Genomic DNA, 26,608 nt, shown 5'->3' with positions numbered 1-26,608 from the left:
TCTAAAATTCACAAATTCTTTTAACTGCAAGGGTCTGGCTCTAACCATAAGGTAGTCCAGGAAAAGTCCAGAGAAACATGGTTTTGAACAGCAGTGACAGTTAAGCTTAGTATGGTTCTGGTACACTCAGTCCAATATCAACACAATTCCTCCCCTAAAAAACTCTAACAATCTAAACAGATTAGACAAAGGATAAGAAAAAAATGTGGGAAGATTTGCCTGAAGTCAATTTACAGTTCAGTAGTAGTGCCAGAAACTTAATTCCTACATCAGCGCTGGTAGGTAGAAGGAGGGAGGCTGGACATCACTGTTTATAGCAGCGACACCTGGGGAGAAAAGCTTAAGAGTATTGCAGTTACCTTCAAAATCCCCCACCCCATGGAACTGCCTCTTATGGGTGAGAATGTGGAGACAGATCTGCTCGGTTTAGGCCAAGATGGGATGATGAAGGGGACAGTTTAGGAGGACAAGACCTAAGGAAAAATATGGCCCCTATAAAATCAAGGTGGTCAGGGCTGGTGAGGAAACCAGTCAATGAAGAAAATTCCTCTGATTGTCAATTTTTAAGCTCATAAAATTGCACAAAGGAAGACCACTGCACTGCAGGAGGCAGCAGAGAAACATGGGAGTGGTAGGGTTGGCGGGGGAAGAGAGCAGGGAGAGCGCAATAGAGCATCGTATCCTTTTTTTCCCTCTGCAAGCCTGCAGAGAAACATAGAATAGAATTAATTGGCAAACATATTGCTCATTGCAGAACTAATTAACAAGTTTGCAGGTCCTTCATCTGCTACAGATCTTCTCACCAGAATTTCTTGCACCGGCTTTGAACTTGCTAATCCCCAAGGAAGCAGCTCCAGGGACTGCCCTGTCACACCTGTGCTGATGAAGATGAAGCTGATGCTTCCACACAGACATGTGGGAGTTGGACATACTCTACAGTCCACTAATAGATCTACTGACAGTAAATTTGTTAATTAACAAAAGGTCAGAGGCACTTCATCTAGAGAAGAGCTCTTTGCTTGAGAGACTTTGCTAGCAAGTCCCTCAGAGGTGACACCTTCACACTCCACAGTGCTAATAGCACCTGCCCGTATCTATTATGGTCTCTTTTAGCCTCCCTTCTTGCCACGGTGGTCTTGGCTAGAAGCTTGTAAAATGAGTGGGAAACAAACTGGGTTGGATCCTGGGAAACCACACGCATTTAAACAAGCTTTCCAAGCATTCAGACTAGTTGGGTTCACTTTTTTTTACTTCACGTGCATCTTTCCAAACTTCATGGCTTGCAATCAGCCTGCTCTTAGTGTATTTATGAGATGAGAACGACTGAGGTCTTTCTTGGGAGGAAATCTGACCATTTCTAACTGGATTAGTGAAAGAGCAAAAATGCCCTGGATCCAGATTAAATCACCAGACCTTCTGAGCTTTGTTTAATCACTACCAATAATGCTGTGACTTCTACGCTGGGGCTCGTAGGCAGCTCCATTGTGCAGTTGTCTTAGGGGAGCTGAAACTTGCACAGCAACTGCAGAAGGGTCAGCTTAAGCTAAAGCATTGCCACTTGCAATTTGCAGGTTAAGAAATCTTTTGTAAAATGTAACAGGATTGTCTCAAACTTTGCTAGGCTGCTAGAGGACAGGACTGGCCGTTATTTCACACAGTAAATCAGTGTCAACTTTGTAAGTAAAAGATACAGCCCCAGAGTAGCAGAGGGGTTAATGTTGTCTCAGTCCCCTGAGAAAAAAAGCATAAAACAACATGATTATACTTTGCTGCAACTAAACCAGCTCTTAAGATGCTTCGGTTCAGCTGATCTGAACCGTGCCAAACCAAGTTAAAGCAATGAGGTTGAAGAAAATACATGGTTTGAGCCCAGATACAGGTCTTATTTATAATTCTATCATAACTCCTCTAAAGATGTACGCATCACCTATGTAGGTAAAGCAAAAAAGTAGCACTGCATTTGAGTCATGCAGGCAAGATGTCAGCCTTCCCCACCTTCAAGATAGACTCATCCTCTTGGCCTCGTCCAGGCAAGCCATTAGACAGGCTCTCACAGTGTAGCTGCGCTTCCATTATGCATGCTAAGGGATCTAAGTTCTTTTATTGGTGCATCTTAACTAAAACTTGTTCCCCACAAAGCTTCCCACACAGCAGAGCTTATAATTGGAAGGGTCTGCAAAGACCCTCTGGTTCAGCCCCTTGACAATATGAGTATCACAAAAGCTAACTCCTTTAAGCACTTTTGAAAGACCCTTTTAAAAAAGGCAGAGAGGAGAATAAAGTATTTTAAAGCCTCTAGAGGAATAGCAAGGGAATTTCATTGTTTGACCTCTTGCAAAAACATGGAGGTGGACACAGTCCTGCTGAGAATTGCCTAGCTTTATGGTCGTGGAGGAATGAGCCATGAGGATTTTGTTGTAGGCCTAAATCTGGCCTAAGTAGCATTAAAGCTCTCCTTAACTACAGCATGCCTGATGTTGAAAAAGCTTGCAGATAGATTATGCTGTGTAAAATGGGAGGCACCATAGCTGTTGCTTGTGGCTGATAGAGGCAATGGGGAACTGAATCATGAATTACTGGAATTTTTTGCTTCCTCAGGATCTGCAGCTACCTTGCAACAGCATGCACTTTCTCATATATTTGGCAAACTTACCCAACAAGGTCAGTAGGTTGGTAAGCAAAGGCATAGACGGTATCAGAGTGCTGGTACCTACTCAGCTGCGTAATAGCAAAACAGAGGCACAGGCTTGGAGTTTGACCTCAGCTGCAACTAGAAAGAAGCTTAAAGAAGAAAACCCTGTAGTGCTTGATGCTGCCCAGGATGACCCAACTGTGCTGCTGATGGTGGAAATGATCAGCAGAGTAAATGCTTGGAGAATGGGGGTTTAGGTGCCCAGAGCTCAGAAGTTTTCTTGGATAAACCTCAGCCTTGGACTGCAGTTGTGAAGCTAAGAGGACGCCGCCTGAACTCCAACCTGTGGGAAATCCTGCAGTGATGCCCCGTGACAAGCAGGTGTGATGCTGGGCCTAACGCTGCCTACGAAGATCCTTGTTCCCAACAGGAGGGAGGACATAAAGAAGAGGAAGAACGTGGGGCATGGTGCACCTATTACTGAATGACCAAGACTCTTGATAAGAGACGGCAAACAGAGCCCGGGAGTCTCTCCAGATAAACAGAAAAGCCTTGTTCAACCTTGTTCACATATTTTATTCATTTACCAGCTCTTGGGGAAGGTGTTGAGAGCTGGTCCAGCATAGAGTAAGATCACTGAAGACCTCTGACAGACATGGGGCTGAGCCTGTCCAGGGGAGACTGTGAGTGGGTCTGCTGAGCCCCTTCGCTGCAAACAGTCTGGGGCTAAGGAGGTTCATTATTAGGGCTGTGTTTTTCTCTACTCATGCAGTCTCGGGCTAAGACAGTTCCTTTTTAAGGCTGTGTTGGTCTTTACACTTCCAGGTGTTCATCACTCTGAGCCTGTGTGTGCTTGTGGGCATTTCTTTCTAGCCAGGTGGGGAAAGCGTTTAGCACCAGTGTGCTTCCCCGTGGAGCCCCGGCGGGGGGTTGGTTCCCCCTTTCAAAGCCTTCTAGTCTGGTGGAAGGGAAATGCAGTCAGCAGGATGTGCTGGGCTGCTGTACTGGGGTTTATGTTGATGTCTGGCTCGTTTCTACTAGAAATTGCAAAATCTTTCCTGTGGAAGGAGCAGGGAGTTTGGCCCTTCATGTGCATATAGACTGTTACATATTTAAATGGGGGGAAGACAGGAGGCATGTGAAACACCAGAACAAAAGAGATGAGGGGGTAGGAATCATTCAGTTTACAGTTTGGCTTTCCACAGACTGCTATGCAGTGTTTTTATTTTTTTATTTTTAGTATTTTAATTTCTGTAATGCTTAATTCCTCTTTTTTCTCTCTGTCTCACTCTGTGTTTATATACTTACACTGGAGGGGGAAAATCCCTCTTTTTCTTTCTTTTGGGTGGATGAGGGGAAATACAAGAGAGACTTTCTGAGTACCTGAACTGAAAAGTGAATTATTCATTATGTCTGACAAAGTTCTTTAAGGAGTTGGAGGTACACAGAGAAAGTTGACATTAAACTCTACCTACCCACTGTACCTCCTGCCTGCCTTTCCACCTCCCACCTTCCCCTCCCAAATGTAAGACAATACCTGTCCCAAGACCAAAGGAGATCGTGCCTGGGAACAACAGAAAAACCCTGAGACACGGGCACAGCTCGTACCCTGCCTGGCCATGGAGGTCCAGAAACACCCGTGTTTCTCACAGCCTCTCCAAAATCCTCCTCGCCGGTCTTGGTGCCGGCAGCCCGGAGAGCAGCTCGAGCGCGGGATGGAGCAGGAAGCCTAAAAACTTCGGTCTGCAGAGAGACCTCTAGTGTTTTTCTTTCTCCACGTCCTGGCAGAGTTCCTCCAAAGTACAAATACACACAGAGCTCCCATTGTTTGCAGCCCTCACAAGCCCACTGATCCTAATATGGAATTCAGCAGGAAACCCATGATTTCCTGACACACAGCAAGCTGGAGAAAGAAAGGAAAAACTCCATTAAAAACCTCCAGGCTCTCCTCCATGTTAGAAATGAAATGGAAAATGGAGTGGATTTAACAGGAATCCCTGATTCCTGCAGCCAAGCTGGAGGAAGGGAGACGTGAATCAAAGCCGCAGGCTGCTGATATTTTTTAAGTCGCAATAAATACTGAGAACTCTGGGGCAGGATGAGGATTTCCTGACTCGGACGAACGAGAAAGGACAGATCGCTTTTTTATGATATTCCTGTCTGTATATTTAATTTATTCACCTCGATGATTCTCTTGACTGATCTGGTAATTGTTAGAAGCGGCTGTGACAGCCTGGAAACATTAGTATGATTTCCTGAGTTTGAGATTTGCTGCCCCCCCCCCCCCAAACTCAGGAAAAGTCAATACAATCGCACTTCATTTTTCCTTCATGTGCACTTGGAAGTCCTGGGAGCAGCAAGAGCAGCGGCAGCGGCAACAGCAGCAAGAATGAACTGCAAGGAAGAAGATGACAACTGCACTGACGGGAGCAGCAATAACACGAAGAAGATGTTAAAATGCGTGGTGGTTGGGGATGGTGCAGTTGGGAAAACCTGTTTGCTGATGAGTTATGCCAATGATGCCTTCCCAGAGGAGTACGTGCCCACTGTGTTTGACCATTATGCAGGTAAGAAAGTATTTTAAAAGAAATTTAATTGAGAGCTGCAGGAGGGCCAGGTGGGAGGTAAGGGAAGATCAAGGAGAGGAGAGGACGGTTCAAAGGGGATGCATGGGTTACTTCTTGTCCGGGAATGTGATTCAGGCCTGGATGGTAGCCAGGCAGCTTAGATGGCAGCTCATACAATTGGGGCAATGCAGGATTTATTCAGAGAACTTCTTTGTTTGCTTTCGATTTTTATTTTGGTTTTGGCAAATAAGCAGTGGTAGGGATGCAATTAAATCCACTGGATTTTTGGGACAACAAATATAATTCAGCCTCCATCGGATTATATTCAGCGCTTCGTTTGTTTTTGAAATTCTGAAGATCTGAACTTTGCAGACTGCAGTTATGATGACGACTATATATATATATACACACACATAAATATATGTCATCAGTGATCTTGTGCCTCATGGCCAATGATGCATAAATTACAATACTTATATCCTATTTAAGGAGTAACCTTTGAGAATACCAGCATAGTCTCTTTCAGTGCTGTTAGAATATAGCTTTTCAGAGACATTTGTTACTCCATCTATGAATAGAATTTAATACTATAACATGATGGTAGGGAAAGCAGAATTTGTGATTGGTTTGAGTACTTTATAGTGAGGGAATTTGTGGTATAAGAAAAAAAAGGAATATAATGAAGATCACTGATGGTGTTCACTGCAGCACTGTGCAAAACAGACCCACAGATTAAGTCCAATATTCACAGGTCTCTTTCTGTAGCAATTGCTTACTTTATCCACCTGTATCTAAAGTTATCATGCAAATGGTGTGATAGGCTAAAACTGTTGCTCAAACATCTGCTTAAATTTTCATATCCCAAAATTCTGCTGCTTTTCTTCTCTCACTGCTCCTTTGGCTTACGGTGGTTGTTGTTGTTTACGAGATCCCTGAAAAACAGATTGTAGAAGCACTGCAAAACTCCTTGCTTATCCTGCAGCAGCAGTTGGAGCTTCCCTCATTCTCTCCCCACCTCCTTTAAAACTGAATTTTCATGGCGTGGCTTATCATAGATTTGGTATTCTGTAATGGGAAAATCTCTGTTTTCATTCTGGCTTCATGTCAGGTTTAACAGATGAACTGGCCAAACAAGAAAGCTGTGTAATTGCAGAATCTGAACCATGGAAATGTGAAGACCTTTTCCTCCACAAGAGTGGGCAGCGTCACTTCTAATGCAAGCAACGCTCTCTTTTCTCTATCCTTCCCACCAGATAGATTAAACAGCCATTTTAGAAAAAAAAACTTTTACCCAGACAAGATATAAGAATATTTCATGGTGTAAATACGTACTTCCATGAGCCAAAACCCTAAGGAAGCCTCACTGCGTGAATTAATGTCTTATATTGCAACAGCACCCACTTTCCCATGATAAGCTGAGATCTGCTTATCCCTTACAGCCTTGCTCCCAGCAACATGCTGGTCCCAGCACCCGCTGCCCTTCACTCTTTCCCATGCCCTGTGAATACCTCCTCCGTGTGGAGAAACCCATATGGTAGCTGGTACCAGAACACGCATGCGTCGGCCTGCGGGCTGGCTGCGGTTGGTGTGAGCGTGAGGGCACGCGTGTGCGCGTGGGGGCTGCGCACACGCGTAGGTGCAGATGCCAGCCAGGCAGGCTGGCGCTCGATGGGGGCACCACGCCGAGTTTCTCTTCCCTAGCCAGGTGACTCGCAGGGACTTGCTTTGACTTCGTTTCGTCTCTGTCGGAAGTGGTAGAAATTGCCAGGAGGCTCAAAAGTCACAGAGGGAGGCGGGCGTTGAGAGAAGGATGGGAAGATGAAGAGCGTAGCTGCATAATCTTCCTTAGGGTGCCAGGTAAAAGCAGGACGCATGCACTTTTAAGTCAAGCTACATTTTCAGGATGCGAAGATTTAGTCCTCTAAAATATCTCCAACTATTCTTATTTGCCTTCTTAACTATTATAGCACATAAATATAAACTAAGAATGTTTTCAATGAGAAAGTTCAGAAAGATAAGGGAAAAAATAGCTCTGTATATTAACATGCTATTCTGAGAGAAACCCTGTCGAGCGGCATTTCAGTTTTTTGAGAAATCCCAGCATTTATTAAACCAATTTCACTACAAAACTGCACACAGAGTTGAGCAGTGGAAATGACTTCTGGAGCAGTGTGCTGGAAAAAATCCCACTCACATAACATAAAAATATCACATGGCATAAAGTATAACATAACCTATTTAAAACACTGTGAGTATTGAGAAAGAAAAGAGCTCACCTGGGGCAACCTTAGCCCTGGGCTCACAATTTTTAGGATATTCTGTGGCAACAGCCCCTTCCACATCTATCTGCATGGCAGCCCGTGGCCAAGAGGAGAGATGGCACAGTGGTACCATGGGCACAGCAGTACCATGGGCACGGTGGTACCACAGGCACCACAGCACACAGGGAGGCCTCGCATGCAGGCAGATCCTGCAGGAATGGTTGAGGCTCTTGAAAAAACACATTTGAATTTCCCCCGGGGAATTGGTTTGTCTGACCCTACCCTTGCCCTTGCCAAAACCAACTGTTCCAACTTTCCCAAACAAGCTGAAACCATTTGATTCGGTTCTCCTGTGCTGAAAATGCTCAAAAGCAATTAATTGCTGCAGATGTTTTGTAAAGCTGTACTTTTCCATTGCAGGTTTTTCACCCAGGCATTATTACCAGTAGTGGTGTGTTAGCAAGAGCTTCCTCTTGCCTCACCGGGTCACAACCTGGTTTTCAGTCCCAGGGCATTTACCAATTTCCTTCTTTCTAATGGAGAAAGAGGAGGGGGGTGAAGCATTAAAAATCGAGGATTCCAGTGGTGATCTCAGAGCAGTTTCTCACTGCTGCGACTCCAGCGACTCAGGGGAGACAGTGATGCTATCCAGCCCAGCATTGGGAAAAGCTCCAGATGCACCATTGCCGTGGCCAAAGCATTAACCGTTCACAGCCCCGCAGCACCGGCTATGTTTACTTGCCCTGCTCCATTGCATCTTTTTAGCTGCATACCTAAGGCAGGTTTCAAAGGCACAGGTGAAGCAGGTGAACATACTGACAAGGGTGGCCCAGAGGAAGCAACCCACATTTCAGATGTCTGAGCTCCAACAATGTTAGATCTGTATGATACTTATTCTGTGCCTTTCACATGAAAGGGCTTGAAACCATTTTATGAAATTTGGGCCCAACCTACATCTAAGAAAATCAAAGGCAGTACATGGATTTTGCCCTGGGAAGGAACAGGCTTCCTGCAGATAGCTCACACAGCATTTACAACTCAGATACGGTGATGTCCAGGACGAAAGGCTGTTGGTGTTTCACTGTGTGTGTAGCTGCACTGTACAAAAGTCCAAACCAGTTATTAGCTCCCCACTAGTAACATTCTGCCACAGATTTTGCCCACAGTCCACAAAAATGAATTTGTTCAGGGCCTGTTGCCAAGGCTGGGATGTGATGGATGTAGAGTAGGGTCAGAGGCAATGCCAGACAGACGGGGAAGACAAATTTGTTACTTGGATGCGAAAATGGGGTTTTTTTTTGTTGGATGCATGGACGTTTATGAGTCTGTTTTTTTCTCAAGGCATTTTGAAGAGGTTTTGCTGGAGGCCAGTGCCCTGGGTAGGTTTCCTTACCTTTGGTGAATTTCCAAGTCCTACACTGAAATGGTTTAGCCACGAGGTAAATGGCTATTTCTAGGGCAGGCGAACCAAAGCACTATCCCAGTGACAAACAGGATATTACTGGCAATAACTGTAACAATAGGGACTGTTTGGATAGTGAGTAGATGCTTTAACATGCTGGTTCCATTCCGACTTTTGAACATCAAATGCTGATTTTCCGTGAGCAAAGGTCTCTCAGCCAGGGTGACTTGTATTGTGTCTAGCTATGTGAGGTTATAGATGTTTAATTAGGGCTGAGGTTGTAACGACAAAAAAATTCAATTCAACTACTAGCAGAGTTGGTTTAATACTACAAAAATTAACTAGCTTGCTCTGTGAATTACAAAAGGGAGATGTGTGATATTTGTTACTTAGGCAGCCACAGAGCATCCCATTTGATATTCATGAACCCTAAAAACCCAGAAATTTTTAGCATGAAATTTATTCACCCTAAAATTTATATTCAGCCTTCCTAGAGTGGTGGTTGATGCCCCAGGCCTCTCAGTGTTTAAGAGGTATTTGAACAATGCCCTTAATAACATGTTTTAACTTTTTGTCAGCCCTGAAGTGGTCAGACAGTTGGACTAGAAGATAAGATCGCTGTAGGTCCCTTCAAACTGGAACTATTCTATTCTATTCTATTCTATTCTATTCTGTTCTAAAAGTGCATTTTTTTAATGTAAAAAAACTCAATGATGTAGGAGCAGTACCAATGCCATGCAACTAACTTGGGCCACTGTACAAAGGTGAATGGACTCATTAGATGGTTGAAGTCTAAGGAGAAGAGGGTGGTGAGTCTTTAACTGTCTAGTTCAAGCATAGAACATGGATGAATGTCATACAAATAGCTTTAGGAGCCAAAGTTGCATCTTTGGTAAACAAGAGAGACCAATCCCTCCAGGAGAGCTGCAAAGCATCTGCACTAAAGATATAAAGTAGATGGCGTAAATATGTCCCTCCCTCCTCTCATGTGTCGGCACAAACTGGTGAACATTTATAAATAGTGAATCCATTTGAAAAAAATTAGCAGTGGCATGTGATCAGCTAATGAATAGCATACAGAATAGTTCAGCCATGACTGCAGCTCTGTAAATTAAAAGGAATACAGAAGACGACCGCCATTAATTACTGTTAGGAGACACATTTTTTGTTCTTTAATGATGATTCAATCTAATCTGTCTGACTTTGCACTGAAGTGGGCTGGAACGCTCACCAGTCTCAAGAGAAGTGATCCCAACCATTCTGTCCAGGCAAACCATGCAGGAAAGGAGAGTCTTCTGCTCTGGTACTTTTATTAGCATAGGAGCGGTATCACAGAATCACAGAATGGTAGGGGTTGGAAGGAACCTCTGGAGATCACCTAGTCCAACCCCCCCACCAGAGCAGGGTCACCCAGAGCAGGTGGCACAGGAACGCGTCCAGGTGGGTTTTGAATGTCTCCAGAGTTGGAGACTCCACCACGTCTCTGGGCAGCCTGTGCCAGTGCTCTGACATGCTCAAAGTAAAGAAGTTCCGCCTCATGTTTAGGTGGAACTTTCTATGCTCAAGTTTGTGCCCGTTACCTCTTGTCCTGTCCCCGGGCACCACTGAAAAGAGCCTGACCCCATCCTCCTGACACCCACCCTTTAAGTATTTATAGGCGTTGATAAGATCCCCCCTCAGTCTTCTTTTTTCCAGACTGAAAAGACCCAAGTACCTCAGCCTTTCTTCATAAGAGAGATATTCTAGCGCCCTTAATCATCGTTGTAGCCCTTTGTACTGCTGCTCTTGCCCAGAACAGTCAGCTTGTATCTGTGCAAATCGATACAACTATTATATCCTGCCTGTACGCCACAGGCGTGACTCAAATCCCTGTTCCTTGTGTCCTCCCACAAAAAAAAGAGTGGTTGAAAGTGGGCTGCCACTGATTGTGGGGCTGCCCATGGCTGGCCACTCTCAGTCCTGGGGCAGGCAGGAGCACCCAAGGGAGACCGGGACCACCTTGACACCGTTGACAGGCCGCACACCAAGGAGCTTTGCCTTGCAGGCTCTCCCCATGGGGGAGGAAATAGCAGCCAAGACATGGCAGAAACCAGACAGGAGCCGTAACATCCCAAATTTCTCCAGCTACAGACACTAGAGCACATCTGTCCACACATTTTGATGTGCTAGTTACGTTTAATTGATTCCTAATGCACACTGGTTTTGACCCATCTCTGCTTGCCATCATGTGTAAGCAATGACTTAAATCACATACCGTCATTTTTTTCCCCTGTTGAAACTTTATTAGACAGGAAGGGACTACCCAAGGAGATTTGCAATTTCTGCATGGGTGCTGCCGTGGGAGTCTTCACACTACCACATTCTTGAGACAGTTGTCTCCTATAAACAGTCTTGGTAGCACATTAGAGAAACCCTTCATGCAATGTTTGGGGTCATTAAACTGAAAGAGCTATAAATAGCACTGAAAGAGAGCTCTGATGTTTATTTGCATGTATGTTTGCAGTGGTTTTTTTTTTCCTTTTAATGTTCATCCAATTTTGATCGCACAGATTTGAACTTTATCCTTGAGACAAGAAAGCATTGACTCTTTTAAGATCTGGCTCTTCAGAGTAGCAGCCACAGAACCGATATGTTCATTTTGCCTCTCGGGGCCTAAAAGGACTTCTCTGCTGACCTTCCTGGTATCATCCAGAATAAACCAGGGATCTCGGTAAAACATTCAAGGTACAACACAAAAGAAACCCAGCAGTGCAATCCTTAGGTTTTCATGGCTGCCTTTTTTGAAGATAAATTTTACAGAACCACTAATTCTTAGGTTCCCCACAAAAGGTTTAATTCTGCGTCCTGTGTCACATACATAAGCCAGAGTAGATCCACCGATCCTCCTCTAGTGATTTTATGCAGAAAAGGTGGTTTTTGTCTAATCACCATGGTTATTCCACATTCAGATGAAACAGACATCATATACACCCCCAAGTGTCTTAAGACCTTTTCTTTCTGAAGGTGTTTTATGGTATTCAAAGACTGGAGATAACTATCGCTCATATCTCTCTTCCTCACACACATCCCTGTATTGTCCTGCGGGTGCACAATCCACTTGAAGCCCATAGAGAGCACGCTTTGTGATCCTATTTACTCAGGATAGATCGTTTCAGCAGCAGTGCTCTGAGCGCTGCGGTGTCAAAGCCCCTGTTGTCCCCCAGTGCTACTGAAATGCAGCTGTGGCTGGGGAGGAGCCTGCAGCACCTGAGCCCCTTCCTACTTTTGCCTCTGTCCCTGTTATCCAGCTTCTCGTTGTACTGTTGCCATTCCTGGTCTGATTTCACACCGACAAGAGCTTTATGCTACAAAGAGACACAAAAGAGCTCTGCACCAATACCTCCCATACCCACCAGCATCTTGCTGATCACCCAGGACACACCTGACAGCCCAGAAGCTGCTGCAGCTGAATGCGGAGAACTGCTTTCTTCATTCCGTGTCAGCAGTCAACAGATGTCCTTGAGCGTCAAGCACAGCAGGGGACAATACTGCACCATGAATAACATGAAAAACTAGAGCTAGAGAATAAGCAAACTACAACACACATCAGGAAGGATAGTGCCAGGAATTAGAGGACTAGATGAAGCAACCACGTTACTTCATCCAGACTTATCCACCCTAAATTCCACCTAAGCCCCTCTGGCTACTATTTCGTGTTAGGTATGTGGTGTTTAAAGGGCAGTAGGAAACACAAAGAATACTAAGCAAGTAATTAGACCATTTGAATGTGTACTGGTCGTTCAGATGTAGAATTATGGGTGTTTTTTAAGGTCAGACACAATCCTGAGGGAATGGGTTGGAAAGATGAGAGAGTCAAATGGCTTAAATAGAAATATTTCTTTGTATGTGATTAACCCAAGGAACTTATCATTGTACAGAAGTTACTGAGGACAGAATTTTAACAAGGTTTGCAAAAAAGGAGGTTGGACCAGATATCAGGGAGACTGAGTGCTATCATAAGCTAATGAAAAAGACTTCTGCAAGAGATATTAAAATGCGAGCTGACACCACCTTCTGTTAGAGGCCAGGATAAGACCTAAATTTGGTCTGATGGATGGCAAATTATCTTAAATCTGCTCACTGCCACATCAGAGATGCAGACTTGACTCCCTGGGCTGTGAGTTTGGCCCAATCCATCACTCTTGTACTGAGACGGTGCTGTAGAAAGAGACTTTTTGGAATGATTCTTCTGCTACACGGATGGGCAAACAGATTTCCAAATTTTGCTTATGCAGCAATGGACTGCTGAGAAGGGACATGGCGGCATTTGTCTGGAGCACGAAAAGGGTTAACAGGGGAAGCGATGAGAAAATGACCCTTTTCTTCTCCACTACTCCAAGACAGTCAACCTTGGTCTTTCCCTCCCCTTCTAATCAGTGTAACATTGCAGGAGGTGACATCAGCTGAGGAAACCAAAACGAAAACTGTGGCCTCTGGCCCTTGAGGGACAATCTCTACAGCTTGAACTAACAATCACATCCACTGTCTTCAAATCAATAATTGACTTAGCACATGTGGCCAACCATCCACACCGGGGGGCAAAACCACTTACGGGTGGTGCCAGAACAGGTACATGTTGACAGCCTGGCAGATGCTTTTCAACAGCAGATGCTCCACATGTAGCAAAGAAAAACAAAAACTTAGCAAAGAAGTCTAAACAACCAAAATTCCTAGACATGTACAAACTTCTTCATTTCTGCAGGATGTGGCAATGGTTTTAATAAGGCACCTTTACGATGGCTTAGTTAACTAATTAAGTCAGTGCAAAAGGCCTCCAGTAAAACTTCCTTCTCATTTTCTGTTCTCTTCATAAAACTTGATACCTTGATGTCTGTATTAGTGATACACACCGTTGCTACCGTGCATCACTGTGTATATTTTGCCCTTTCCTGTGTTCTAACTTTCCACTTGTTATGGCCAGACCTAATGACATCATGGAAATGGCAAGGGATGAGGAAGAGCAAACATATTTCCTTCAATTGTTCTGTTCAGACAAAGTCATTAAACAGTAATGACATCTCGTGTCAAATTATTATTTTATCTTTGCAATAAAAAAATCCAAATTACTATATTTCTAGTCTGCTTTTAAGAGTGATCACTCAGCAGTCTCCTGTCAGGTATATTGTTCTTGTATCCCAAGCTATGGATTTTCCCGCTAAGCCAAGGAGTAAGTTACTGAAGAATGAAAGCTTTATGAATTGTCACCCCAAGTTTTATCCCAAGAAGCTATGAATGAATGAACTCTAGACTGGATTTACAAACTGGTATTCATCTCTCTTTTTTTCCCTAAATAAGATCAGGGAAAATGCATTTGAAAATAATGTCTAATAATTAAAAGCTAAAAAAAATAATGTGAATTTACCCTATTTACAGCCAAGCATTATTCACATTCAAACTCAGAAATCTCTCACCCAACACAAACCATGCTACCAGCAGCTGTGGCTGAATGCAGGGACTAGACCTTTACATGCAACTTCTACATGTGCTAAAATGCTCAAGTGCCGTTTATCAGCCAATGACTTTCCCATGTGCCCAGGTCGACAGGAAAGCTCTCCCAGATCTGAGAATGAATCATTACACCTTACTGCAATCCCAAGTACCATCCACCAGGTTTCATCAGTGAGGACACAGCCAGGTGAGCGTAGCATGAAGTAGGACCCAGTGAAAGAATCCAACCGTGTGGTTGCTACCACCTTTGGCTAAAACGGATGCAGATCTCATTATGCAACGATGGCTATTCCTTAGTATTTGTTCTGTAGCAGACATATTCATAGATTTATGACTAAAACCAAAGCCCTCTTATTAAACAGATGCTAATGTGGACATGGAAAGTCATCGTATGAGACTAGTCAAGATGGCTCAGAAGGGCCCTGGGGGACACAGTGCCATCTGCATCCTGCGGCACTTGCACCATCCCAGTGGTGTCCCCAGCTAGTCCCCGCAGCCAAAGTGGTGTATTCGGGATCCCCGGGAAGGGGAAGGCATGAAAGACCATGAGAGCTTGGTATTTCAGCTAGCACAGTTGCCCAGACTTACCGTGGGTCCAGTGCACCAGCAAATCTAGCAGTGGGGTTGCCCTAGGGTTGCCTTTCTGCCTCAGGGTCTGGCACAGCAATGAATCCATAAATATGAAATGCGCCAACCATCCTCAGGGGAAGAGGAGGATGGAAAAACCATTCACTGACAGGAGAAGCACTGGGGACAAAAAAAAAAAGAAAAAAAATCTCCCCAAGGAGGGAGGTGGACAGCTGTAAAAATATTCCCAAGCACAGTGGCACAGGAGGCACACTCAGGAGGGTGATGGCTTGGGAGCAGGAGGGGAAGAGCAGCACAGCGCTGTACAGGATCCTCACTCCTGGTTCAGACAGTATGTAAGCATATCATGGAAATAGCAGTCCCAGTGATGAGCACAGGAGCCAGAACTTAGGCATCTGAAAGAGTTAAAGAGGACTGCGCAGAGGGGCTGGACAGAAAGGTCCTGCCACAGTGCAGGAGGATGCCTGAGATGACTCACTAAAACTACTTTCCAACCCCTGCAATTCTGAGGGGACAGAGGCCACGTCTCTTATTAAAGACTCTCTGGCACAGACATCCAGCTATAACTTTAAAGTAATGATATTAACAGCATCTGCTAGTGCTCGGCTTTCTGCAGACTTTAAGGAAAAGAACAACTTCAGCAATGAGTGGGAAAACATACATGTTCAAACATAACATTATTTTTTATCCCCCGGGAGATGGGACAAAAAGAGCATCTATTTACAATAATAATGCTGCTTTGCTGAGAACAGACCATAAGGAAAATCCCATAAGGTTGGAAAATGTGTTTTAAGTTCACAAACTGTCTCTCGCTCCAGCTCCAGAGCAGGCAGCCATCAAGCTGTTGTGAGCAGCTCTGTCCTCAAAGGCCAGACCCTCCCCATCTCGGACACTCTTGGTTTCTGAGCAATGTCCCCAGCTCCGTTTCAGAACTGGTTAGCTTACCTTGGCATGTTTTTCTCCGATAACTAGGCGTACGATCAATGTCTTTTTCTAGTTTTGGGGGCCCAGTTGCGTGAGACCCTGTCCATGAGCAGCAGAAATGCAGAGACATGATTTTTCATTTAAAAGGTGAGGTGTTTCCACCAGGGAATCTCAGCTCTGGAACAAACTCACACTGAAGATGCCTCCCGAGACCATCTGTCTTATGCTAAATATATCAAGCAGTGGCTTACGGAAGCGATGCCCAGGACTTGTGTTGTCCCTTCAAGCTTGGACAACAATGCTGCTTTGCCAGGTTGGGTTGTGTGATCCCACTTCCCAGATGGCTGCACATGGGCACACAAACCCAAGGCCTCAGGGTCTACATTGAAGGCTCAGGGTCTATCTACATATAGATTACAAAATACTCTCTAGAAGTATTTTGTAATTGCATCATTATTTTCGGTTAGATACAACTCTGCATAGACCATTTCAGCTGTACCAAAATACAAAGGATATATAGAATTGCTTGTAGTTTCTTTCTTGTTTAATCCCGTTTTTGCTCTCTGAAAAATTGCCATTAAAATTTTCAGAAAAAGCATGAATAGAATCTAGAAGGGCATTTATATGCTCTTATGTAAGCTCTCAGAAAGACCCTTTACCTTTACAGTGCTGCTTTGCTTTGCTCTGTCTATGTAACCGGTAAATCTCAAAAAGCTGTACAATTCCCTTCATCTCATTGCCTTCTAGTTACTGCTTGGAATATTTTAAGCCTGTTCCAGGAATACAAGGGAGTAACATCTTTTATGAAAAAAAATATATGTGAAATATAGCTTTAAGAAAGTAATTTTGCAGGAATACCGTCCATGAAAACAGGACCAAACTCAACATTAAAAGAGGACTTCATATTCCAAAAAATATTCAGCTGATCTGCCAGAAACCAGGCCTTACAGAAGAACTCCAAATTAGCTGAGCCAGTTCATGATATCATTAATACGGAGAATTTCCCTTGCCATGCTTAGCAATATTCTCTGATGGACTGTGCCACATGGAGATCTGCTGGGAATTTACCTAAACCATTCAGTTTGGTTCAAGTCCAGAGGGGTGAGGTTGCTGTGGTTCTTGTTATTTTAATATTTCAGAGTGTTAAGTGCATTTTGTCCCTCTACTCTCCCTCCTGGGAAACTGCTAAAATGGTGAAATAATTCATTCTTCCATTATTTGAAGCATATTGCCCAATTTATTTCTTTTCCTGTAAAGAGCTGCTTGTAGCAACACCATAAGTTCCTCCTGAAGCTTCCAAGGAAGAAAGAAGCAACAGGGAGTACAAATGCAGAATGCGGTCCCCGAGCTGAATTAACATTTGCTAAGAAAATGGTGGAACAGGAATAGCTTGTGTTGTCTCCATGTGGTAATCCTCCTGGGTTTCTTTCCCCCTGCCCTCTATTTATGTATGAATGTGAGTGATTAAAAAAAAAACACAACAATTTTGCAAGGAAAACAGTATTTTGAGACTATGCCCAACAGGGTGGAAACTCCTGAGGACACAGGGGAACCTTGTCCCTGGCAAAGTGCATTCACAGTACCTCATGGTGAGGTGCAGGAGACGATTCATACAAAGACCAGCTGATCAGAGAGCACCTTGTACCTTCCATCACAGTAAGTCCTTCCAGGTCTTAATCCCCTTTCTGCAGTTCCCTCTATCATTCAGAATGAATAGCCACATTTCCTTTTCTTGGTGTTTGTTTTCCACATGGCTTCAGGTGAGTCTTCCCACCTGAAATGTTAGAGAAAAAGAAAGACAGTTTGTCTTTCCAAAGCATGCCTGGGTACAGCATGGGACATGGAGCTGGGCAGAACTAGATATGGGTCCTGCAGAGCCATCTCGGAGCCAGCTGGGTCCAAAACCAAACCACAGACATTGCACACATAGCGGCTGCCCCACAGGCCAAGTGATAATTATTACCGTGTGTTTCTTCTGATTTCAAGTGCTGCCGAGCTGGCGAGGGCTGCAGCCAGCCAGGGCATGAGAGCAGATGTTCTTGCCTTCTGACAGATGTCAGCTCTTCCCGACAGAAAATGCCATCCGAGATGACTGAAAACCAAGGAGCAGCCAGACAGGGCTTTCCAGGAGAGCAGTGGGACCACCCTGCAGTAACCACTATCCATTGCAGAGACCATCCAGCAGCCACCTCTTTCCTGGCAAATCCCTGCCGCAGCATACCATAAAGACATTATGTCAGCTTTGCTTCTTGTGCGTAAGCTAGGGAAAGTCAAAAGAGCCATGGAGCTGCATGACAAACAAAAAAAAGCCCAAGAAAATAGGAAAGAAGAACTGGAGGAGGGTGGGAAAGAAATGTACATCCTCAGAGGATGGAGGGAAAAGGTATGTTTAAGAGAAGACAGTCCAGAAACAATCCATAAGTCATAAAACGAGTCATTTGTAACAGCTATGTTTTGGGGGATATGACTCATGATTCTGAACTTTTGGGGTTAGCAAAAGTTCTGGCCGGGGCATTTTTGATGAACTATCCCACCAGGAGAAAATGCTGATTCATGAAAGCTGAAGCATTTTTTAAATACTTGGAAGGACAAATTCTTGAGGTCCAGGGCCCTCTGGTTATTTCTGACAGTGCAGCAAGAAAGACCTAAATTGGAAACATAATATCTGAAGGTTTTGTTTTCATTCCTTTGTAAAATGAAAACAAATTGTAAAACCTCAGAAGTTGTCGCAAAGCTGAATTATCATCCTCCTGGCCAGTTCTAGTTGGTGACTGCTATTATGCATTTTACAGTTACGGTATTGTAATCATTACTATCCAAGGGCAGTCTTACTCCCACTTCCTCTAAAAGAAATGTTTGCACAACAAAGACAAAAATTTCTAAGGAAAATGCCTCAGATACCATGAGTTCAGGTGTGGTTTTGGTTCTATCAATACGAAGAGCTGCAACGGTTGCAGGGAGAGGTTGGCAATCATTGAAAGCCTTGGCAAACCTAGTGGCAGAACCAGGCAAGCGCTTAGGAGAAGAGAAAAGCCTTTGAACTGTGTGACTCATTGTGTCTTTAATCTTGCTGGTACAGGCTACCTGCAGAGTGTTTTTTTCTCCTCTTCTCCTTTGATGACTTTTGTTATCACATTACTGTCTAATAAATCCACATTTCTAATTAATAAGGCCACATAGGTTTGATTTCCAGAAGGCGGCAGTTAGCCCAAGCACTCTCAAAGGTTTTCAAAGTACATCTTCCCTCAGCCAGACACAGTCTTGCTCCGGTGAGTGGTCCCCAAAGTTAGTGACACTGGGACAAGGACTTCATCTGTGATGCCCAGTGGACATGGGGGGAGGTGTCTGTGGCCGCATTCTAGTGATGCTGCTTGTAGATTATGCAGGAAATATACAGTAAAAGACCTGATTGGGAGCTCATGCCATATTAAGTTAGGAAGGGCACCATTGTGGTTAGGGAAATTAGGTCGTGTGCAACCAGTTTCAGTTTTAAATTCAACCTATATTGCAGCTCCTGAGATCATTTACTGTCAGGCCACTTTGAGGTTTCCCCCCATATAGTTGCATTTCAATTATCTGTCACGTTAACAAACCAAGCCACTCCTATTTGATAGAAAGGATGCATTCCATCAGCCAGAAGCTAAAACATTCTGTCCTTCCCAGGAGCTTCTCAACAGAGGGTTCAAAATTCTGTCTTAGTATGAGTTACACCTGACCTAAGGAAGTTCATTTGAGGTGTCTGAGAACCACTGAATTTCAGATTTCCTATATGGGCAGCCCTTTTTAATGTGCTCCTGCTGTGAGCTGACAGGCAAGAATGAAAACAGAGTCATCAGAGGTAATGAGAAGGCACTACCGACGGTGCCTAATGGATTTTCTTCCTTAGAAGATCTGCAGGCGTAACCTGAAAGAGATTGGTTTCATTTCCCAGTGAACGTGGTGGGTGTGGATGCCTAAAATTAGATATAGTCTGTATCAGCTGTAAATATTTGTGCCTATTGCCATAATATGTAGCTTTTAGTCTGATGATCCTCAGCATGAGGAAATCACAGTAAATACATTTTGATATTGAAAATGCAGGAAATAATAGATTTTTAGGCAATCGTTCTCAAGGTTAGCTGTGCTCACACAAACTGCTGGGTTCATCTGGTTTTGGAAGACTCACAGAGCTGAGGCCAAGCAAATCTAAGTCAGGAAACCCTTGAAGTAAAGGAATGAATGGCGTACAATAAAAGGACAACAAGTAGATGAATAAAGTAAGTGAATGAAGCAGATAATTTCCTTAATGCATTTCTATGCAAAGTGCTAAGCTCCCAGGAAATCAGCCTGAAGATACTTATGTCATAAAACAGATAATTTCTCAAGAAGGAAGTATCAGTTTTCCCCTTATATATTTGCAGGAGACGCAAGGAAATGTTCATGTATTAATAATTGTGTGATTTGTGTTTGTCAAAAAAAAGACTTATTAGATTACACAGAAGCCATATGTTTGGGGATTATATTTCCCAATTTTTTTTCCTTGACTTTTTTTACTTTGCTATATTAATTTATATAAGCAGTTAGGGAAGTGCCTGTAGTTTCCACTTCAGGGAATTTTCCTCCAAATCATTTGCACAGATGCCTGTTGCTAAGCAAAGACCTAATGCCTAATTGCCTAAAGCAAAGTCCTGATGCCACTCACCATTTCACAGATGCAACCCCTGTTAATTATGGGGGCTGGTAAATCAGCTTTACTTCTCTTTATGTTTTTTAATAGTATATACAGAAGAAAAAGAGATTGATCAGCAGAGGAATACAGATGCCATCTCGGCACGGGGCAGGACCACTCCAGTATTGAAAAATCTCCCATACACCTGCTCAGAGAAAGGCAACTCCACCATAACCCCAGTGAGGGCCAGAGTTCACCAGCAACAATAAGAAAAAACAGTAACAGGAACCAGAAAGTCAGGGCAGGTCAGGCAAGATAAACACTAACTTAAGAAAACATGCAAAGCCCAGAAGGAACCTAGATCTTGGCATTCACGCTGTACAATAGTCATTCCTGGGGTAGAAAAAATGTAGCTGGGTCCCTTGTCTGGGCACCTCGTCTGCGACCAGATGTGAGAGGATGGAAAATATCTCTCTCTCTCACTTATGGAAACTTAGGTTGGAGTTTTTGCAGCCACCTTGTAGAGCTGGGGAACCCATTCAAATTTAATTTGAAAATAGGCATTTTGGGTTCCATAGAAAATCTTCTCCCCTCATTTTGATTCCCAAGAGGTTCAAATTCCCTTGTTCAGCATCCTGAGCTGCTGAAGGTTCCCGGTCCCTCCGTCGCCCACGGTCTTGTCGCAGACGTCAGAGCCTTCTCTGCAGGACGGCAGCAATCCCATTCCTCAGCACCCACCCTATTAGTTTATAAAATGCCTCATTCATAAGCTCATTAAACCTTTAGCTATGGAAACACAAGCGTTAAGTAGGGGTCTTGGTATCAGAGACTCATAGTAGCTGTAGAAGAGGACGTTAGATATATCACAATTTTTGCAATCACCCATTTGGAGGAAAAATGACAAATTCCCTTAGCTCAGCAAAAACGTATGGTAACTGGGTGATGATCACTGACACTGGGAGTGCAATGGATACACTCCAGATGTCTCTTCAATGTCTGCTGGGATTTATATCCGCCCATTGACAGATGGGAAACCTCAGTTGTGAAAAAAAAACATCTATGGGCTGAGTTTATAGTAAGGTAGCCAAGACCAGAATTTCTCTCTATTTATTTGTCATCTTGCTATTTCTAGAAATACCTCCCTCTGCCCTCTTGGAACACCAGAGTGTATATTTCCCAGACATGTAGCTGGCTTAAAAGAAAACAGATCTTAAACTAGGATGAAGTAAGTCTATGGAGATCAATATGTCTGAAGGAATAAGGGTGGGAAAAACTCCAGAGAAGAATGTGTATGAAGGAAAGCAAATTTGCTGGAAAAAACTCTGCAGTTTGCCATCATCCACATACCCTCGGGTAAGGAAAGAGCTTTTTCGAAGTAAGTGAACATAGACATACACGGCAGCAGAGGCTGAAAGACTGTTCGAAAGGATACGGCCCTGTGACTATTCTTGAAAGTATCGTTTCACCTTGTTAGAGAATTACAAAGCGAATAGTAAGCTTATGATGATGAAATGATACATAGGATCCAATTAACTTGTCCCCAGTGTTTACCTGTTCTTACAAGAAGATACACATTTTTTCCATAACCAGCCCCCTGGTTTTGGCTTTCTGGATACCGACCCATCACCAACAGGTATATCCTGGAAAGTGTCTGATTTATCAATCTCTCAGTTAAACAACAGGGAGTCTGCTCAGACACCCCAAGCTGCCTTATGAACATAGCAGTAGCAATGTAGCATTTTAGCGGAAGGAAAGGAGTTTGAAGACATATATAGGCATACGTTTCCTGATGGTTTTCTCATGTTAACTTCCCCAGAGGGTCTCAGTAGTGGTAGATGCATCTGTTTTCCAGAACCTGCTCCCAAACGCAAAGTCCGAAGATCCTGCACATACAGAGGAATGTTGCTGTTCAGAAAGGGCAGAGATTTTGAGAAACCTCTTTGTTCTGAAATCCTCTTAAAACCAATCCAGACCAGTTTCTTAGTGGTCCTGGTGGTGTGGTATGAACAAGATTTAAGTCTCATAGCTTTGGCATTTGCTCACTGCTTTCCCAACTGAAATGGCACCAGCTGGCCATTATTATTTCACACTCTGGAGGGTTCAAATGTTCATCAGCTCTCTGATTCTGTGAGCTCTCGTTACCAAGAGCAAGAGAGATTTCTGGGCTGTTTGGTCAAAAAACACACTTCATATATGAGGACAGCATAATAATGCATACTCTGCCTAATGTTAAACAATTCATTGCACGCTATTGAATGCTTAAAAATGAAACGAACCGCTGTTATTTTAGATAATCATTATAGCCCTGCGGGCAGCGGGCATCACAGCGGTTAATAGCAACAGTATTTAATGTCAAGGGGTAGGGTATATTAAATAAACATTAAGTTCAACCCATAAACAGTCTCTAGTATAAGCACAGTAATACATGAGAGCTCATGGATTTTATATAAAAGCAGATTTGTGTCAATACTCACATTTTATTTGGAGGGAAACACTGGCATTGGGAGGGTCGCACAGCTGTAGGGCAGGAATCAAGGCCAAATCATCTATGTCATGGACCAAAGCTTTACCCACAAGCCATCCCACCTGGCATCCCGTGTGCATGCAAGTTGCTCCTGTCTTTATTTTTCACCTGGAAGAGTTCAAGGTTTAAGACGTTTCCTTTGCCAAAACGCTTCCCAGCCAGCCATATATATCGTGATCGCTTCACTCTTTGTTTCGGTGTCTGTTTATACACATGGATTGAAATCTGGTCTTGCTGAAGGCAACGTGCCTGTTTTCATGGCCGGGATGGGGATTTCATCCTCTGCCCCAAGGCCTTCCCAGCTGGGCAGCCAGGCTTTCTGTTTACTCCTCTTCAGGCTGCTTCTCACAGCCTGGCTGAGTCCCTGCCCACATGAGTGATGTCGGAGACAACTGACATCTGTCCTGAGGAAAAGAGCAGAAATACAGGATGGCGGACCACAGACCATTGCAAGTTCACGTGCTTTCTGCCACTAACACTCACCCTCCGTGTCTACCTGCAAGACTTCACTCCGTCTCCCTGCAGGTGTAAGCAAATATTTGCCTCCACGCATGTCAGGAAGCTCAACCCTTAGGAAAGTTCTTGCCATAAGTATGATAATGGACATCTGGGCTTAAACACTAATTCGAGATAAGCACATGCTTGCGTGTTTTGCTGAAACAACCCCAGAATGAGGAAAGTCTGAATTACGCAATATGAAATTAATACTCTCCACTTATTAAGCATGTCTTGACAGTACATAAAAAAATTCTGGAGCTTTCTGCTTGGCCAAATATTTCTCCCACTTCATACCATAGGTATGCTCCAATTGTGCTGGGAGCAGAATGGCAATATTATGACTCACTTCGTATTGTAGGCTGGAAGCACCATATTTTGTTCCAGAAAGAAATAGATTGTAGGCATAAGATTTAAAAGGCAGCTTTTTGTAAACTACACTCCAGTATATTCTGGAGCACATTTTGATCTGTTACACCATCGAGTCCCTCTTGAGCTACAGCCCTGGCTGTGCTTATTTTTAAATTTATAACTGTGCTGGGAATACAGCACGTCCAAATTAACTTACAGTGGTGAGAGAGGGAGTTAAATGAATTTTTTGTGTTTCCTTCCAGAGCAACTCTCATGGTAATAATTGCTGCCACACACTTTTGCCATCAATTCAATGTTGTGTCTGTGCTCAAGCACTCAGGCACAGATGAAATGATCCTGTTCTTGTGTCTCATCAGGGCCCATTAAAGTGATCCAAACCTTTTTGTTTCTCAGCCTACAGGGAGTGGAAATGGTCATCTTCCCCCTTCGATTTTGCAGAAATTATACAGGGTTTGCCCACCAAGACTACCATGGACCAAATGTTTAGATATAAGTTTCTTTTGATGGTGGGGTGGAAGTGAAAAGCAAATTAATTCCTGGTGTTTAATAGAAGATGCAAATTCCTTATCCTGTTTGGTACCAGCAAGTTTCATTTGTAACAATCCGGCATTGTGCCCTCTGCGTAGGCTCAGACACCAGCTGGCATCACTGACCCCATCAGACCTGAGCTGGAAACTTCAGGAGGGCACATGGCAATTCCTAAAAAACATCCGCAGGGTTAGAAACAAACCCTGTAAAACAGTAGCTTGACCTGCAGCCTCTCTTACTAGAACCAAAGTGTTTTTAATTACCACTGCCATGTCTCAAAATCAAAAGCACATCGACTGTGGCTGACGTTTACACTAGAAGTGCCCTAAGCACTAACCATGTTTTTCACTTGTGACTAGCAGAGACCATTGGCAGGGCTTTGTGAGCCATGCCAGCCAGCCATGCTTCTAGGGTTTGCCTTTTAAAGGATAGATAGCATCAGTACACTTGTCTGCAGCTGAGAGAAATCATGTGAAATGTTGAGAGGTTCCCATATACCCAGGCCCAGCAATTTCCCTGCTGCAATTCAGATTTTATACCTGCGGTTTGTGTTTAACCACCAAAGCCCCCGACCACCCTCCGCACACCTCGGCGAGCGTTCCACATCAAAGGAAACAGTGCAGATAGGACACTGCTGTAAGCCTCCAGCCTGCCTTGGCTTGGCTTCTGGCCAGAAATCCTTCCACCCTCCTCGACCGACTCAGCCCCTCATAAGCCCCAAGCTTTACTGGGATCAGCTGCACCTGACGCTCTTGGCTCAGGGCCACATTCCTCGAGGGAACTCTGAATCCCCCAAAGGATCTGCTCCAAGCAGATTTTTTTCCTCTTAGGAAACCAACAGTTCAGGATACAGCAGACTTCCTTCAGAGGATATACATGCCGATAAAGCCTTAGAATTGTTGCTTATGCAGAAACAGTTGGATGGCAGGCTGAGGCATTTTGCTTTTGGTGGCAGCATCCTTAACCAGTCCATAAACAGCACTCGCCATCTGACTCTGCAACTTGCAGACCTCTGAGAAAGCACCGCACTCACGTGCGTGCAAACCAGGGCTGCACACAGCTCCCCATATGAGCATGGGGAAGGACACTGCCGGATTAGAAAGGATGGAAACACATGTCCTGTAAGACGAGGTTGGAATTCTTTCTCTCCGAATTGAATCAGCCTCCCAAAGAATGCTCTTGAAATGGGAAGTGTCCCAGAAGGTCACAAAAATAATAGAAGTCTTAGAAAACAAGGCCTGTAGGAAAAAGCTTCCAGTATTGCAAACATCAAGGCTGGGGACTGAGTGGAAAAAATAATACAGAGCAGCAAGGTAACAGTCCAGAGGAACCAGTGAGGAACAGACAATGGAAAGCTCAGGGCAGAAGAAGAGAACCCTTTTTTCCAGGACTCCATACATACAGAATAGCCTAAATGACCTCCAACAGCCCAAAATTTAGAATATGGGTTTTTAGTAAAATGCATACTGTAATTTGTGGGCCAGTTGTAAAACTGAATAAACTGCCTTATAAAATTCATGTGGCACAGCCATTGCAGATACACTGTTGGGAACAAGCCTGGGCAGGAATCGAATGCTCATTCACATGACCCAAGAGCATGTCTTTACCTCCAAACGTCATACTATCTGGTTCTGTTCTGTTTATCTGGTCGAATAGGAATCTACAATAATATCCAAAAAAAAGCCATTCTACCCTCAACATACTGTGATGGTTGGAGAGTGCAGAGGCACAGTAAAACAAGCGTCACAGCATCCCTCCAGCCTGAATTCAGTGAAAGGCTCAAGTAGAAGGGCATGTCTTTGATATCGCACTTGCTGTTGTTATAGCCTCTGGTTTTAAGTTTTAAACCTTCTAATAGTGTAATAATGAGCTTTCCACTTCTTTGCTGACGTGGTTGATGCCTGCAGGCTATTAAGTTTAAAAGCCAAAACATACAGACATAGAAAATTTGTTTCAGGGTTGAAAAAATATATATCCTATTGGAAGGGTGGGATTTAATTGGCCTTTGTTCTCCCCAGTCTCACATAAACAAGCACACTCATATATCTCCCAGTACAAGGCAAGCAAAATCGAGAGTGCCTGTTCTAACTGGAATCTTACTAGTCCCTGGTGGGTGGCAGGAACATATGTGCAAGTTACAACGCTTGAAATTTAGGACTTTGCTCCGCAAAATGTCCACG

The 26,608-nt window shown here is 43.9% G+C and overlaps 1 protein-coding gene across 3 annotated transcripts in view; it reads left to right on the top strand.

Annotated features, from left to right (window-relative positions):
- Positions 1-4,505: 4,505 nt before the first annotated feature.
- The window catches only part of RHOJ (ras homolog family member J), a 64,688-nt gene continuing 42,585 nt past the window's right edge, over positions 4,506-26,608 (top strand). For all 3 annotated transcript variants that reach the window (XR_008466218.1, XR_008466217.1, XM_054200263.1), the window contains exon 1: positions 4,506-5,199. Coding sequence is in view for 1 of the 3 variants with exons in the window: in XM_054200263.1 (XP_054056238.1) it covers positions 5,022-5,199 (178 nt within the window). In the remaining 2 variants the exon portion in view is untranslated. The remainder of the gene's footprint in view (positions 5,200-26,608) is intronic.

Source organism: Rissa tridactyla, chromosome 4 (assembly GCF_028500815.1).
Source record: "Rissa tridactyla isolate bRisTri1 chromosome 4, bRisTri1.patW.cur.20221130, whole genome shotgun sequence".
NCBI lineage: Eukaryota > Metazoa > Chordata > Aves > Charadriiformes > Laridae > Rissa > Rissa tridactyla.
The sequence above is the reverse complement of the archived record's forward strand: the minus strand, read 5'-3'. Positions and strand labels throughout refer to the sequence as shown.